The sequence below is a fragment of the Diceros bicornis genome, chromosome 16 (assembly GCF_020826845.1).
Source record: "Diceros bicornis minor isolate mBicDic1 chromosome 16, mDicBic1.mat.cur, whole genome shotgun sequence".
In the NCBI taxonomy this organism is placed as follows: Eukaryota; Metazoa; Chordata; class Mammalia; order Perissodactyla; family Rhinocerotidae; genus Diceros; species Diceros bicornis.
Window position 1 is genome coordinate 16,503,924 of NC_080755.1, and position 17,123 is coordinate 16,521,046.

At 37.8% G+C, this 17,123-nt stretch overlaps 1 protein-coding gene across 1 annotated transcript in view; it reads left to right on the forward strand.

Moving 5' to 3' along the window:
* NDC80 (NDC80 kinetochore complex component) overlaps positions 1-17,123 on the forward strand; it is a 46,859-nt gene that overhangs the window by 2,222 nt on the left and 27,514 nt on the right. Inside the window, exons 3-7 of the mRNA XM_058556861.1 lie at positions 1,034-1,111; positions 3,675-3,798; positions 3,903-4,075; positions 4,763-4,865; positions 14,935-15,024. Of these exons, the coding sequence (XP_058412844.1) occupies positions 1,034-1,111; positions 3,675-3,798; positions 3,903-4,075; positions 4,763-4,865; positions 14,935-15,024 (568 nt within the window). The remainder of the gene's footprint in view (positions 1-1,033; positions 1,112-3,674; positions 3,799-3,902; positions 4,076-4,762; positions 4,866-14,934; positions 15,025-17,123) is intronic.

The window sequence follows — 17,123 nt, forward strand, 5'->3', positions numbered from 1 at the left end:
AGAAATTTTTTGTACTGTTGCACATTACATACCCCAAAAGATTTATGCCTTGAGTTGTGTTAGAAGCTAAAAGGTTGCCATTGTCAATGTTTTTCGTCTGAAATCTAGATAATGTATGTTCTTAAGTGTAGCTGCATTCTGATAGAGTTCTTTTTCTTCAGAGAAAAAATTTTACAGGTGGCTATCATCCAATGATTGAAAATATCTATTTTTAAATTTTTTCTTTTCCTTTAAAGTTGTTATCTATAAATGTACATATTTTAAGGTAATTGAAATCATAATGTAAATATGGTTTTTTTCTGAGTTCTTCACACTTTAGTGTTATAACTTATACTATTTTGTTAGCCTATCCCATTTATTACAGCTGTGATTGCTGCAAAAATTTTCATGATTTTGAATTATTTTTATAGATAATGAAGAAGAGATGTTGATTCCACCATATTTCCAAAAGTTTTTTGAACTAATCTTTCTTTTTTTGCTGGGAAAGATTCGCCCTGAGCTAACATCTGTTGCCAATCTTCCTCTTTTTTTTTTTTTTCCCTCCCTCCCCAAAGCCCCAGTATATAGTTGTATATTCTAGTTGTAAGTCTTTCTAGTTCTTCTATGTGAGCTGCTGCAACAGCATGGCTACTGACAGATGACTGTTGTGGTTCCGCTCCCGGGAACCAAACCCGAGCTGCTGAAACGGAGCACACCAAACTTGAACCGCTAGGCCATCAGGGCTGGCTCATTCTTTTTTTTTTTTTTTGTGAGGAAGATCAGCCCTGAGCTAACATCTGTTGCCAATCCTCCTCTTTTTGCCGAGGAAGATTGGCCCTGGGCTAACATCCGTGCCCATCTTCCTCTGCTTTATATGAGATGCCGCCACAGCATGGCTTGACAAGCGCTGCGTCGGTGCGCACCCAGGATCCAAACCTGCGAACCCCAGGCCACCACAGCGGACCTCGTGCAGTTAACCGCTATGCCACTGGGCCGGCCCCTGGCTCATTCTTATATTTATTTTACAGAGTTTGTTTTTCTCCTTTTCTTAAAGCAAAGAGAAGCCAGCCTTTGGAAAGCTGAATATAAACAGACCCACATCTGAAAGAAAAGTCTCTGTATTTGGTAAAAGGTAATGATATTTTTTATTAGTTTTAATGAAAGGATTCTTATAACCATGCGTTGGCCTAGATGCTCTCATAGTACGAAAAGTTAGATGGCATCGTCCCTTTCAAGAGAAAGTTGTAATCTAGTTTTCCTTTGTTTTAAATGGTTACAATGGTTTTATCTGCTTTAGATGGTGCTAAGAGATATGTCAGCACATTCGGGCCACTGTTTCATTGTTACAAGTGAACAGTTGATTGAAAATTCTATACCTAGCTTTCAGATGGTACGCAATCATAGCATTTTAAAAATAGGAACTGTCGTCGAGTCCAACATTTTAGTCCCAGAATTTTTTATACTCTTAAATATTAAGGATGCCAAAGAGCTTTTATTTTGTGGGCTATATCTGTTGATATTAACTATATTAGAAATTAAAATTGAGAAAATTTTAAAATATACATTAATTGAATTTAAAAGAACAATAACCCATTGCATATTAGCATAAGTAACCTACTTTAAATTAAAAAAAATATTTTTTTTCAAAAGCAAAACTATTTCAGTAAGAACAGTGGCATTGTTTTACATTTTTGTAAATCTCTTTAATGTTTGGCTTAATACAAGATACCTAGATTCTCATATCCATCTCTGCATTCAGTCTGTTACAATAGCATATATCATATAGCCAGCCTCTAGAAAACTCTACTGTACACTCATGAGAGAATGAGAATGAAAGAGGCAAATAACATCTTAGTTTTACTATGAAAATAATTTTGACTTCTCAGATCCCCTAGATCACACTGTGAGAACCACTGTCTAGAGTAGATCAGTGGTTGCCTGGACTGGAGATGGGGCAAGGATTTACTGTTAGTGTATAAGATTTTGGGGATGATGGAAATGTTTGATATTTTGATTGTGGTAAAGGTTACACAGGTGTATGTATTGTCAAACCTCATCAAACTGTACACTTTAAACAGGTGCATTTTATTCTAAACAAATACACCTCAGTACAGTTGATTTTTTTAAGAAATGTTCGACCCCAAAATTGAGAATCTATTCTTTTCTCTCACCAAAACAAAACATAACTTTGTTTTAAGACAAATCTGTTTATTCAATTGTTTTGAAAATATTTGGAGATGAAATATTTGTTACCTTGTGAAAAGTCTTTGCCATGAAACCAAGTTAAACTTTCTGATATTCATTCCAGTTGATGAGAAATCTTAAGGCATTTTTGTAATGTAACTTGCTTCTCAGAGCTGAACTTCAGAGCTATTGATGATGATAATTATAAAATCTAACATTTGCCGAGCATTTTTGTAAGCCAGAAATTGTCTTAAGTGCTTTATCTATATTAACTCTTTTAATCAATCCTCAGAACTGCCCTGTGAGTAGATACTATTATTGCCTCCATTTTATAGATGAGGAAATTGAAGCACAGAGAGGTTAAGTAATTTACTCAAGGTCATACAACTAGTAGCAGAGACAGAATTTGACACCACAGACTCTGGTTCTAGACCCTATACTCAAACTGTAGGTTGAATGATGAGTATTTTGATTGGTTGGGAAATTCACTTATTATTTAAAAAGATATCTATTACTGTAATTTTGTGTAGAATACGAGCTGAGTCTATGCATATATCCTTTTTATGGTAAAAAATATTAAAGATTAAATAATAGCAGTATGTTGAAAAGTGGTTCTCAAATTAGCAAATTCTCAGGGGAATAATTAGCTAAGTAATCAGGGCAGTGGAGTGAGAGGGCCCAAACTAAAGAACTTTTAGAACCTGGACAGGAGACAACTTGAAAGCAGCAAGCAAACTTGCAGGGAGAAATGAAGTTTTGATGAACAGAGTTCAGATATTATAGCAATGTTCATTGTAACTCAGTTTTGTGGCATCTGTCTAATAAGGAAAATTATTGATCCAAAGATATTTAATAAACTACAATGATCAGCTAAATTGGGCCACAAAGATAGGCAAAAGGAGCCATGATAAAGATTTAAACAAATAAGGTTTTGTTTTGGGAGGAAGGGTTTGGAATGAAACATATATGCTGTAGCAATTGATGACTAAAAAGTAGCAACATATATATTTATGGTAAATAACAGTCAGATGCATAATATTGCCTGACATAAAAATATGCATGAGAAAAAGCACACACAACCTGTTTTAACATCTCAAAGGCAATTTTCCTTCAAGAAATAATGGCAAATAAAGGGGTTGGGAGTGAAGGAGCAATCCTGGAGGGGTAAATAGGATGGCGAAAGAACTTAGATTATTGAATAGACTGTAGAATGATTGGTGCAGAAGATCTAGTGGACTCAAAATGTACATTCTTAGAGGATGGTCTATGGTGTTAGTAATGCAAAGCACCAGAAGTGTATTTTTCTTCTCATCTCATTTTATACTTGACTCTTCATTATTTGCTCTTCTTCTCTGCTTTAAATAAGAGGATTCTGTTTCATTAAATAAAAATTGAAGGATTGAACTTGAATGTTTGATGCTGATGTTAAAATATAAAACTGCCTTGACATAATTTAGACTTAACCACAGAAGGAAATAGTTTTGACTGACTTTTTAAAAATATGTTTCCAGAACTAGTGGACCTGGATCCCGGAATAGTCAATTTGGTATATTTTCCAATTCTGAAAAAATCAAGGACCCAAGACCACTTAATGACAAAGCGTTCATTCAACAGTGTATTCGACAACTCTGTGAGGTATTTTGTAATTTTAAATATTCTAAATTGTGAGTGTTCTGTTAAATATTTTCCAATAATTTTTCTATTATAAAATATTTGACATTTCATAAAAAATTTTGTAGTTTCTTACAGAAAATGGTTATGCATATAGTGTATCCATGAAATCCCTACAAGCTCCTTCTGTTAAAGACTTCCTAAAGATCTTCACTTTTCTTTATGGCTTCCTGTGCCCTTCGTATGAACTTCCTGACACCAAGTTTGAAGAAGAGGTTCCAAGAATCTTTAAGGATCTTGGGTTTGTATGTTATATTTCTCATTAGCCTAGAGAGATAGTTGGAACACAGAGAGGAATCAAACTCAATAAATTAGTAAAGATTTTGACTTAGAGAAATAATATATTTTAAGTTGGTTCCTGTGGGCAAGATGTGTAGGATAAATTGAAAAAGGCAAAAAAACAACAGTTTGGAGGTTATTACCGAACTACAGGTAAGGCCCTCAACTACTAAAGTGACAAAGAATAGATAGGATGAGCTAGATAACACAGATTTTATAGAAGCAAAAAAGACAGGATTGAAAGCCTGGTGAAAATGGGGTGAGATGAAGTCAAAAAAGGCTGTGTAGAGTAAACACGGGGAGGAATGGATTTGAGGATGAGGAGTACATACATGTGGGTTATTTGGGGTACATTGAATTTGAGAGAACAAGCGATCTTTTAGAAGTCCAGCATACTGGTTGTAAATCAAGTTCTGCAGCTTAGGGGGTATATGTATAAAGTAATCTGCAGAGAAGAAACCAAAAAATACACAAGATCATTTGAGAGTAAGATGACTAAGAACAGAATCTCAACAAATATCTTACTTCTAAACAAGCCAAGACTTTAATATATACACGGAATTTTTTTAATGTAACTTCTTGCTTAACTTAGCCATTATTTTTACAAAATTAACGTATTAAGTTAGCTTATTTTTTCTAATTTTCCTAGGTATCCTTTTGCATTATCCAAAAGCTCCATGTATACAGTTGGGGCCCCTCATACATGGCCTCACATTGTGGCAGCATTGGTTTGGCTGATAGACTGCATCAAGGTATTTGATTTCTCATGTTAAAATGTATACATAGGAAAGTTTTTTTCCTATAGAATAGAATAGATATTTCTATTTCTCTCCCAATCTTGCTTTTGCCAGTTATCTCAAAGTCTGTGTCAGTTTTCATTTTTCAAGGCACATTTGATTTTAAGTTCTTCAAACTGTTAATACATGATTCTGGAGGTAAGGGGAAGGACGTACCATGTTGGCGAGATTGTTTGTTTTCATGAGGTATTATAGCTCAAAAAAAAACAAGTCAGTAGGAAATTATTTCCTCCATAACATTCATTTGTTTTCTTCCATTTTTTTTAATTAAAATCCATATTCATTGCAAAAACTTTTGGAAAATACTGAAAAACATACACAGAAAGTGATGTACGGATAATCTCACAACAGAGAGACAACAATTTAAAACATTTCCTTGGGATATAGTTTTAAAGGTGCATTTTTGCTGCACAGATTATGTATGGTTTTTAAACCTTTGATACATATTGACATATTTGCCTCCAATTAAAAGTTCATCAACAATGTATGAGCATACCCATTTTCCCACACCATAGGCATTATTGTTTTAAAATCTTTAGCCACTTGGGACCTGAAAAATAGCTTGTTTTAATATGTATATTATTAAAGAGATTATGTTTTTATATGGTTTGTCATTAATACTTCTTTTAACTTATGTGGGCTTTTTTGATCTATTTTATATTTCATTATTTGCTTCTCCTCTTAATTTGAACCTTTATATATTGAACTCCTTTATAGAAAGCTTATCAATGTTTGTAATAATTGACATGACAAGCAAAAACATAATTTTTTCATTGCATTCTTTTGTTTTTAAACTTGAACTTTTTTCACATTTATTATAACAGCTCATTCGTGTCGTTTGCCATTTTTCTTTTTTATTGATTTGCAGGAACACTATTTTGTACATCAGAAATAGTTGAATTAGGGGCCGGCCCAGTGGCACAGTGGTTAAGTGCGCACGCTCCGCCTCGGTGGCCCTGGGTTCACAGGTTCGGATCCCAGGCACACACGGACGCACCACTTTTCAAGCCATGCTCTGGTGGCATCCCATATAAAGTAGAAGAAGATGGGCACAGATGTTAGCTCAGGGCTGATCTTCCTCACAAAAAAAAAAATAAATAGAATTAGGGAAATTAGCTGTTATGTATATGGTGCAAATATTTTTTCCCTTTTTTTTTTGATTTATGTGCTGTGCTTTGACTGCTCAGAAATGCAAATTTTTATCTAATCTAAACCAGTCTCTTCCTTTTACAGCTTTTGAGTTTCCTGTCCTGCTTAGTGCTGGAATCCTTAAAACTAGTACTATTCCCCTGACATTTTCTTGGCCATCAGCAAGCCCTTAACTAAATGTAGGCAAGCACTGGGTGGATGGATTTTGACCTAGGAGACGTCCTGGTACATTCAGCACCACCAGTTCTCAAGATAGAAGTAGAAATCCAATACCATAGTTCATTAATACAACTCAAGTTTTATTAAACTTTATGTATAAACATTTATGTATTCAATTTGTCTCTCCTCAGTGATACTCATGGATATTGTGAAACCCCCTCTCTGCTCCCACCACCAAATACCCCTATTGTCACTAGAACACTTTACCCTTGTTTGCCTAAGCAGCATATGTCATTGTTATGTGTTTGGGAGATAGCATTTCCACAGTGATACAGAAGTTCATGAAGTACCCACTGTGGCCTCTGTCGGGGAGGGACCTCTTGAAATGCCTCCAAGTCCATTATATAGGTTGAAATTTCCTTCTTCATATCTTGGTTTGCTTGAGATGGTGGAACTGAACACTATAGCGTTGTAAGAATCAATGAGAGACCATAGATTTCTTGTTAGGATTATCTTTCCTGCTTAACAGAATCCTAGAGATTTAGCCACACTTAGGATGGCCTTCTTTACTCCCTGATGTTTAAAAAAAATTCTTCTACTTTTTTCCCTAGTATTTTTATGGCTTCTTTGTATTGTGTTTAAATCTTAAACCATCTGTGATTTATTTTAGCATTTCATTTTGTTCATCATTTCTTTTACTTTGCATAAGCATTTTAGTTTCTCTCTCTCTGTCTCTTAATATTTACTTTATATAATTAGGTGCTCCAGTGTTGGTTGCATAAATATTTACAAATGTTATATCTTCTTGATGGACTGACTCCTATATCATTATATAATGACCTTTGTTGTCTCTTTTTACCATTTTTAGTTTAAGGTCTGTTTTGTCTGATATTAAGTATAGCTACCTGTCATTTTTTTTGGTTACCATTTGCTTGAAGTATCTTTTTCCATCCCTTCACTCTCAATCTATCTGTGTCTTTAAAGCTAAAGTGAGTCTCCTGTAGGCAGCATATTGTTGGATCTTGTTTTTTTATCCATATTCAGCCATTCTATGTCTTTTGGTTGGAGAGTTTAATCTATTTACATTGGATTGAACTAATTAAGTAATTTTTAAAGTAATTATTGATAGATAAGGTCTTACTGTTGCCATTTTGTTAATTATTTTTTGACTGTTTTAGAGATCTGTTGTTCCTTGATTCTTATCCTGCTGTCTTCTTTTGTGATTTGTTGACTTGGTATCAGTATGCTTTGACTTCTTTATCATGTTCTTTTGTGTAACCACTTCATGTTTTTCCCTTGTGGTTGCTATAAGGCGTACATAAAATATCTTAAAATGTGTAACAACTTATTTTAAACTGATAACTTTGATAGCATTCTTAAACTTTACACTTTTACTTCTCATCCCCCTTACGTTTTAGATTATTGATGTTACAGTTTACGTACTTTTTATATTGTGTTTCCAATAATAGATTTTTGTAGTTATGGTTATTTTTAATACATTTGTTTTTACCTATTAAACTAGAGTTGTATGGGCCGGCCCCATGGCTTAGTGGTTAAGTGCGTGCCCTCTGCTACTGGCAGCCCAGGTTCTGATCCCGGGCACGCACCGACGCACCGCTTCTCCAGCCATGCTGAGGCCGCGTCCCACATACAGCAACTAGAAGGATGTGCAACTATGACATAAAACTATCTACTGGGGCTTTGGGGGGGGGGGGGGGGAAGGAGGAGGATTGGCAATAGATGTTAGCTCAGAGCCGGTCTTCCTCAGCAAAAAGAGGAGGATTAGCATGGATGTTAGCTCAGGGCTGATCTTCCTCACAAAATAAAAAAAAATAAAATAAACTAGAGTTGTAAATGAATTACACACCACCATTACCATATTAGAAAATCTGAGTTTGACTATATGTTTATCATTACCAGTGAAATTTACCCTACTTTTACATATGTTTACAATGTTAATTAGCGTCCTTTTACTTCCCCTCAAAGAACTCTCTAGCATTTCTTGTAAGACAGGTCTAGTGGTGATGAACTTCCTCAGCTTTTGTTTATTTAGGAAAGTCTTTATCTCTCTCCTTCATTTCTTTAAATAATTTTATTTATTTATTTTTTTCCCCCAAAGCCCCAGTAGATAGTTGTATGTCATAGTTGCACATCCTTCTAGTTGCTGTATGTGGGACGCGACCTCAGCATGGCCGGAGAAGCGGTGCGTCGGTGCGCGCCCGGGATCCGAACCCAGGCCGCCAGCAGCAGAGCGCTGCGCACTTAACCGCTAAGCCACGGGGCTGGCCCTCTCTCCTTCATTTCTGAAGGACAGCTTTGCCGAGTATGGTATTCTTGGTTGACGGTTTCTTCTTTCAATATTTTGAATATATCATCCCATTCTCTCCTAGCCTGAAAAGTTTCTGTTGAGAATTCTACCAATAGTCTTATGGGAGTTCCTTGTATGTAACTTCTCTCTTTTCTCTTGCTGCTTTCAAAATTCTTTCTTTGTCTCTGACTTTTGACAGTTTAATGACAGTGTGTCTGAGCATAGCCCTATTTGGGTTCAACCTCCTTGGGCTCCTTTGGGCTTCATGGATCTGGATGTCCACTTTTCTCCCCAGGTTTGGGAAGTTTTCAGCCATTATTGCTTTAAATGTACTTTCTATCCCTTTTTCTTTCTCTTCTCCTTCTGGGATTCCCATAGTGCAGACATTGTTTCTTTTAATGATGTCCTGTAAATCCCATAGGCTTTCTTCACTCTTTTTCATTCTTTTTTCTTTTTTACTCCTCTGACTGGATAATTTCAAATGTCATGTCTTCTAGATCGCTGATTTTTTTCTTCTGTATGGTTGACTCTGATTTTGAAGCTCTCTATTGAATTCTTCAGATCAGTCATAGTTTTTTGCAGCTCTATGATTTTTTTTTTCTTAATTTTTTGTTTATTGCAGTAACATTGGTTTATAACATTGTATAAATTTCAGGTGTACATCATTATACTTCTATTTCTGCATAGATTACATGATGTTCACCACCCAGATACTAATTACAACCCATCACCACACACACGTGCCGAATTATCCCTTTCGCCCTCCTCCCTCCCCACTTCCCCTCTGGTAACCACCAATCCAATCTCTGTCTCTATGTGTTTGTTTATTGTTGTTATTATCTACTACTTAATGAAGGAAATCATACAGTATTTGACCTTCTCCCTCTGACTTATTTCACTTTGCATAATACCCTCAATGTCCATCCATGTTGTCACAAATGGCTGGATTTCATCGTTTCTTATGGCTGAGTAGTATTCCATCGTGTATATATACCACATCTTCTTTATCCAGTCGTCCCTTGATGGGCACTTAGATTGCTTCCAAGTCTTGGCTATTGTGAATAACACTGCAATGAACACAGGGGTGCATATATCTTTACACATTGGTGTTTTCAAGTTCTTTAGATAAATACCCAGCAGTGGAATAGCTGGATCATATGGTAGTTCTATCCTTGATTTTTTGAGGAATCTCCATACCGTTTTCCATAGTGGCTGCACCAGTTTGCACTCCCACCAGCAGTGTATGAGAGTTCCCTTCTCTCCACACCCTCTCCTATACATGTTGTTTCCTGTCTTGTTAATTATAGCCATTCTGACAGGCGTGAGGTGATATCTCATTGTAGTTTTGATTTGCATTTCCCTGATAGTTAATGACATTGAACATCTTTTCATGTCTGTTGGCCATCTGTATATCTTCTTTGGAGAAATGTCTGTTCAGGTCTTTTGCCCATTTTTTAATTGGGTTGGTAGTTTTTTTGTTGTTGAGATGCATGAGTTCTTTATATATTTTGGAGGTTAAGCCCTTATCAGATGTTTGGTTTGCAAATATCTCCTCCCAATTGTTAGGTTGTCTTTTTCGTTTTGTTGATGGTTTCCTTTGCTGTGCAGAAGCTTTTTAGTTTGATGAAGTCCCATTTGTTTATTTTTTCTATTGTTTCTCTTGCCCGGTCAGACATGGTGCTTGAAAATATGTTGCTAAGACCCATGTCGAAGAGCATACTGCCTTCATTTTCTTCTAGAAGTTTCATAGTTTCAGGTCTTACATTCAAGTCTTTAATCCATTTGGAGTTAATTTTTGTGTATGGTGTAAGGTAAGAGTCTACTTTCATTTTTGTGCATGTGGCTATCCCGTTTTCCCAACACCATTTGTTGAAGAGACTTTCTTTTCTCCATTGTATGTTCTTGGCTCCTTTGTCAAAGATTAGCTGTCCGTAGACGTGTGGGTTTATTTCTGGGCTTTCGATTCTATTCCATTGATCTGTGTGTCTGTTTTTGTGCCAGTACCATGCTGTTTTGGTTACTATAGCTTTGTAGTATATTTTGAAATCAGGGTGTGTGATACCTCCAGCTTTGTTCTTTTTTCTCAGGATTCCTTTACCTATTCGAGGTCTTTTGTTGTTCCATATAAATTTTAGGATTCTTTGTTCTATTTCTGTGAAAAATGTTGTTGGAACTTTGATAGGGATTGCATTGAAACTATAGATTGCTTTAGGAAGTATGGACATCTTAACTATGTTAATTCTTCCAATCCAAGATCAGCTCTATGATTTCTGTTTGATTTTTTTTTTTTTTTTTGAGGCTTTGGGTTTCTTTGTTTAACTTCTTTTGTTCATGCATTGTTTTCCTAATTTCATTTAGTTGTCTATGTGTTCTTGTAGTTCACTAAACATCCTTAAGAGGATTATTCTGAATTAGATAGTTCATAGATCTCCATTTCTTTAGGGTCAGTTATTGGAGCTTTATTAGTTTCCTTTGGTAGTGTCATGTTTACCTGATTTTTCATGATCCTTGATTCCTTACATTGGTATCTGTGCATTTGAGTGAGCGATCTCCTCTTCAGGACTTTACAAGTTCACTTTGGCAGAAACAGTTCTTCCAGCAGTCAACTCAGTTTGGATTTCTGGACGTGTCAGCGGGTAATGTCCTTGGGCAGGTGGGGCTTGCTTATTTAGGGTCTATTTTTGGGTGAGATCACTGCCTGAGCTCTGAGATCTGAGGTGTGGGGGTGGTGTCACGGGCTGAAAACAGTTGGATAAGACTGCTGGGTTGGTTCCCTGCCCAAGCAAGGCTGTAGGATGGACTCCATGGTTTCCTGGGTTCTCTAGTCAGGCTTCCTAGATAATTGGGACTGGGTACTATACTCAGCAGTAAGCAGGGCTATGAATTAGCTTCCCTGCCCTGGCGGAGCAGCAGAACAGCCCCAAAGCCTACATGGCTCATTGTTTGGGATCCCAAATCAAGCAAGAATGTGCACTGAATTCTCTGGCCAGAAGGAGCCACCAGTTTTGCTCTGCGGGTGGTGAAAGCCATGGGCTGTGCTCTCTCTTCAAGTGCCACTGTAAGTAGGGTTTTAGGGTGGGCTAAACAGCCTCCCTGTGCTCTGCTTAGGTTCCCTGGTCATGCGGGCTAAAGGCTGTAAAAAGCAGTGAATGGGACTACAACTTACTTTCCCTGCCCGGGAGGGCTCCCCATACATGCTCCAAGGCTGGCGAAGCTCTCGTTTAGAGATCAAATTAGGTAGAACTAGAGGCCGTCCCAGTAGCATAGTGGTTAAGTTCACGCACTCTGCTTCAGTGGCCCAGGTTTCGCGGGTTCAGAACCTGGGCACAGACCTATGCATCACTTCTCAAGCCATGCTGTGGTAGGTGTCCCACATACAAAAAGTAGAGGAAGATGGGCACAGATGTTAGCCCAGGGCCAATCTTCCTTAGCAAAAAGAGGAGGATTGGCAACAGATGTTAGCTCAGGGCTAATCTTCCTCACACACACACACAAAAAATTAGGTAGAACTATGCACCAAGTTCCCTGGCTTGACAGGCCACCATCCTAGCCCTGCAGATGATAGGGCTGCCAGCCAGGTTCTCCGTTGAAGTGCCACTCTCGGAGTTGTAGGATAGGCTACACGGGTTTCTGGAAGCTCTGGTTAGGTTTCTTAGCCAGGTCAGGCTGGAGGCTGTATTCAGCTTTGGACAGGACTATAAATTAGCTTCCCTCCTGGGTTGGGGCTGCAAAACAGGTCCCACAGCTGGCAAGGCTCTTTGGGAATCAAATCAGACAGAATTGCATGTTAAGCTCCCTGGATAATGGGGCCACCATCTTGGCTTTGCAGGCACATAGCCTCTGGCCAAGTTCTTTGCTCAAGTGCCACTGTAATCAGGGCTGCAGGGTGGGCAACAGATTCCTGTGAGATCTGGTTAGGTTTCTGGGTTAGCAAGGTTGGAGGCTGTATTCAGCAGTGGGCGGGGCTATGGATTAGCTTCACTGCCTGGGAGAGGGTTGGGGGGACAGAACAGGCCCCAAGGCTGGCAAAACTCTTGTTGGGGAGGTAATCAGGCAGACTTGTGCACCAAACTCTCTGGCAGATGGGTCACTGGCTTGGCTCTGCAGATGAGCAGAGCTGCCAGCCAGGTTTTCTGTCTGGCAGGACCAAAAGCTACACTGAGCAGTAGATGGGATTATGAATTAGGTCCCTTGCCGGGATGGAGCGGGAAAACAGGCTCCAAGGCAGACAAGGTTCTCTGTTTGTGGTGTAGACTTCAGCTGACCCATGCCCCAAGTTTCCTGTCCAAATGGGGCCACTGATTTTGCTCTGTGGACAATTAGCTCTGCCTGCTTGGCTCTTCGCTCTAGTGTTTCTGGGCTAAGCTGCTTAGCAGTGTTCCAGCCAGGCTTCTGGTCGGGTGGGATTCAGAGCTACACTCAGCAGTAGGGGGTGCTATGTATTAGTTTCCTACCTGGGCAGAGGGGCAGACCAGGCTCCAGGGCCACCAAGGCTCCTTGAGGTCCTAAATCAGGCAGATCTGTGCCTCGCCAAGTTCCCTGGTCAGACCATCACTGTCTTGGCTCTATAGATGAGCAAAGCCACTGGTTGGGACCACTACTTGGGCGATGCAAGTTGGAACTTGGTCTGCCAAGATCCAAATACTAGTTGCTGCAAGCCCCTCTATCCTCTTTCACAATCCAATTCCCAGTGATCAAGCCTCAGAGATTCCCCTGAAATCCTGGTGAGGCGAGACCAGAAGGGACCCACAACGCTGGAGGAACTGGATGTCCACCCTGGGCTCTCTTCCCACTGGAGGAATCGGAGGCTCAGGGGTACCCTCTCGGTTCAGTGCTGCCAGGCCTGAGGGAGGGGCCATGGGGGTCAGCGTGTAGCCCCTCATCTTACCCTTCCTATGTGGTCCATCTCGATCTCTGTGGTGCATGGGGGTGCTTCAGCCTCACCCCTGTGTTCTAGGATTTTCACTGTGATACTTTGTCGGTGAATAGTTGTCAGTTGCTCTTGTGAAGAGAAGCGAAGTCGGGAATGATCTATTTCACCATTTTGGTGACTTTACCCCCTTCACAGTTTTGAATTGTCACCGATATATTCTTAAACCTATTTCTCTCCTCTGTTTTCCTATCCCAGCATCACGACCATTCTAATTCTGTAGCTTTCTAATATATTTTATCTAGCAGAGGAAGATTCTTATTGCTTTTCACAATTTTCCCAGCTATTCTCTCTCTTTAAATTATTTTTTCAAAATCCAAAAGGTATCTTGTTGCGATTATTTTTATTGTTATGGCATTGAACTCATGGATATATTGGGGAGAGCTTGCCATCTTGACAATATTTAGTCTTGTCATTTGGGAAAGTGATAAATCTCACTTTAATTCATATCTCTTGCTCTCTCAGTAAAATTTTGTGGTTTTCTTCATATCAGTCAACACATTTTTGTTAAGTGGATTCCATGTGTTTTGTTTCTACTATGCACAGGCTTTTTCCTTTTTTTTTTTTTTTAATTTTATTTCTAAGGTTATTGCTAAGGCTTTCTTCATATCAGTCAACACATTTTTGTTAAGTGGATTCCATGTGTTTTGTTTCTACTATGCACAGGCTTTTTCCTTTTTTTTTTTTTTAATTTTATTTCTTAGGTTATTTTTGTATTTACTACCCTTATTGAATTGCCTTATTACTACTGTTCTCAGTTGATTTCTATTACTACCACTGTTTTCAAATGAAATATTTTGTTTTGTTGGTTAGTTATGATATATTCAGATAGAAGGTAATGTTTCTCATGTTGACGTTTATTCACCTATTTCTAATTTTTATCAAAAATGATCCTTGAAGGTTATCATATGCTTTTGCAGGATCTATTGAGATTATTGTTTTTCTCTTGGCATATTCATGATATATTGGTTCCCTAATAGCATTTGTCTATTGTTTATTATTCCTTTGCTATACTCTTGAATTCAGTTTGTTAATGTTTTATAAATAAAGTTTTATTTCTTCCCTCACTCCCACTATGCCTCCTAGCACAAAGCTTAGCACATTATAGATCCTTATTACAGTGTTTGAGTGATAGGAGTTTCACCAAAGTTACCCTCTCTCCTGTACTAAGGAGCATGAATAGGAGCTCCAAGAGCTCCAGGTTAGCTTTTTGGTTAGTAATCAAAGTGGGCTAGGGCCTTACTTATCTCAGATCCCTCTGAGCCCATCCTTTTTTAATCCTAAAGGATTTAGTTACTAAAATATCGAAAGGATTATATTGTAAGGCTCAATAAAATAACCTCTAAAGAGACTTTCAGTCATGCAATAATGTAAATGCTTCTAAAAGTGATGCTAAAAACAAATTTGATAAAACATGAAAGCTATGTGTTTTTCTCATAAACTTAATCAACTTAATGTGTTGCTTGTGTACGAATTAGTTACATACTGCCATGAAAGAAAGCTCACCTTTATTTGATGATGGACAGCCTTGGGGAGAAGAAACTGAAGATGGAATTATGCACAATAAGGTACTTTACGTAACCATAAACATTAGAGTTATCCTGATATTATTAACTAAATGTGTCACTATTGAAATTAATATATTGTTTTGTAGAGCATGTCTTTTCGCTTCCTGAAAAACTTCTAAAATTGATTTTTTAAAATATAAGTCAGTGTATTTACTCTTGGAGTCACATTGTAATTTCCTAAAATTGACTAGGCACAGAAATTTGAAAATGTTAACTAAGTAAAAAATGCAAGGCAATTAGAATTAAATCGTAACATGTTAATTGTTGTATGTATAGATGTAACATTTCTTTTCCTCCCCTATTTTTTAGAATGTAGCTATCAATACTGGCAACATTTTTTAATATAATTCTTTGTCAATACAAAATATAATAGATTGGGTCTTAAAATATTGCATTTGGATTTTTTTTTGTTAGTTTTCATTTGGCCGTTTTCATTTGGCCTTTTTGTTTGTTTGTTTGTTGTTTTTGGGTTTTTTTTGTGAGGAAGATCAGCCCTGTGCTAACATCTGCCAATCCTCCTGTTTTTTTTTGCTGAGGAAGACTGGCCCTGGGCTAACATCTGTGCCCATCTTCCTCCACTTTATATGGGACGCCACCACAGCATGGCTTGCCAAGCAGTGCGTTGGTGCGCACCCGGGATCTGAACCAGCGAACCCCAGGCCACCGCAGCAGAGCACGTGCACTTAACCGCTTGCGGTACGGGGCTCGCCCCTCATTTGGCCTTGTTATTAGGCATATTGACCCTTCGATCAGAGTTGCCACTTCCAAAGTGATTGAAATAAAAGTAAACAGATGGTCTAAATTCGTTCCCAAACCATACTGTATAGGAATTTAAACTATGTAACTAACCCCACTCTATTCCTAAAATACACAAATTTATATATCCAGCTGGAGGAATAAATTTAGTGCAAATTCCTAATTTAAAATCAGTCCAAATTCCTTGGACTAACTCCAAGGAATAAATTTATAATGTTGAGATTAAACACTAATGTCCCCTAGTGTATGTAAAAGACCAGTCACTCTGCCAGGTACCTAAGAAGAAAAACCATTTTCTGCTCTAATTCTAATCTTCACTCTTTGGAGCATTTGTCATAAAAAGAAAGTAGAAATAACTTTGGTCTCATCTTTTATTACTACCTGGGAAATAGTTCAAAGATATGTCAACTGACTGGCATGGTATCATTGCTTTTTTTCCTTTTTTTTTAAAGAATAACCATGTCCCTTTACTACCTCAGCAGTGATCCCTGCAGAAGAAGCAGCTAGAAAGCCTTTGATCCTACTCTTGAGAGAATTCTCCTCCCATGTTGCAATATGTGTGCTGGACTAGATTTATTTATATCTCAGTTTTCACCCAAGTACAATTACACCACCACCTAATTAAATATTAAATTTCTTGACGTTCACCCTAAAGGCTTAAACCAGTAAAAGTTAATCTTGCTAGTTTAACTATTATTTCAGGTGACAATATTTAGAGAAGCACTTTGGAAACTATAAAGTGCTATTTTTAATTAAAGAGAGTTATCAAAGTATCCAACTTGACTGGATTCTGAGCCTCAGCTTTGTGGGTCCCGAAACTTGATTTTCTTTTAAATCTGCGAAATCAAAATTGACCTAGCTTAAGGAAACTGATTCACTCTTTCCAAATATATAAGAGACTGATCTGAAGTAGAATGAATGTATTACTTTACCGTCAGTGGTCCACCTTTCCAGTTAAAGGAATACTCATACTGCCTATTCAGGGTACCCCTTCTGTGTCAACCCAGTAATGAGAAGGTTGCTTAGTAAGCAGAGAATCAGTGCAAAGGGAACCGGTTTGTCTTGAGGGATATTTATTTCATGTTGGCTGTGGAAAATTCTGATCAGCCATCCTTGCCTCCTAACAAAGGATGCATCGTCAGTGACCAAAACACCTCATAACTGCAAGATATAGTGTTACTTTCTCTTGGATAAATATTAAGATTGCTAGTATTCTACTGTTTAGATCTCTCCTAACCCTGCCACTTTTTAGCCTGAAGTTACAATGTAATTACAGCCTTTATTAATTAGGTTCTGGTTTTCACAACTAGATCTGCGGTTTAATTGGACTTAGATGATCAGCA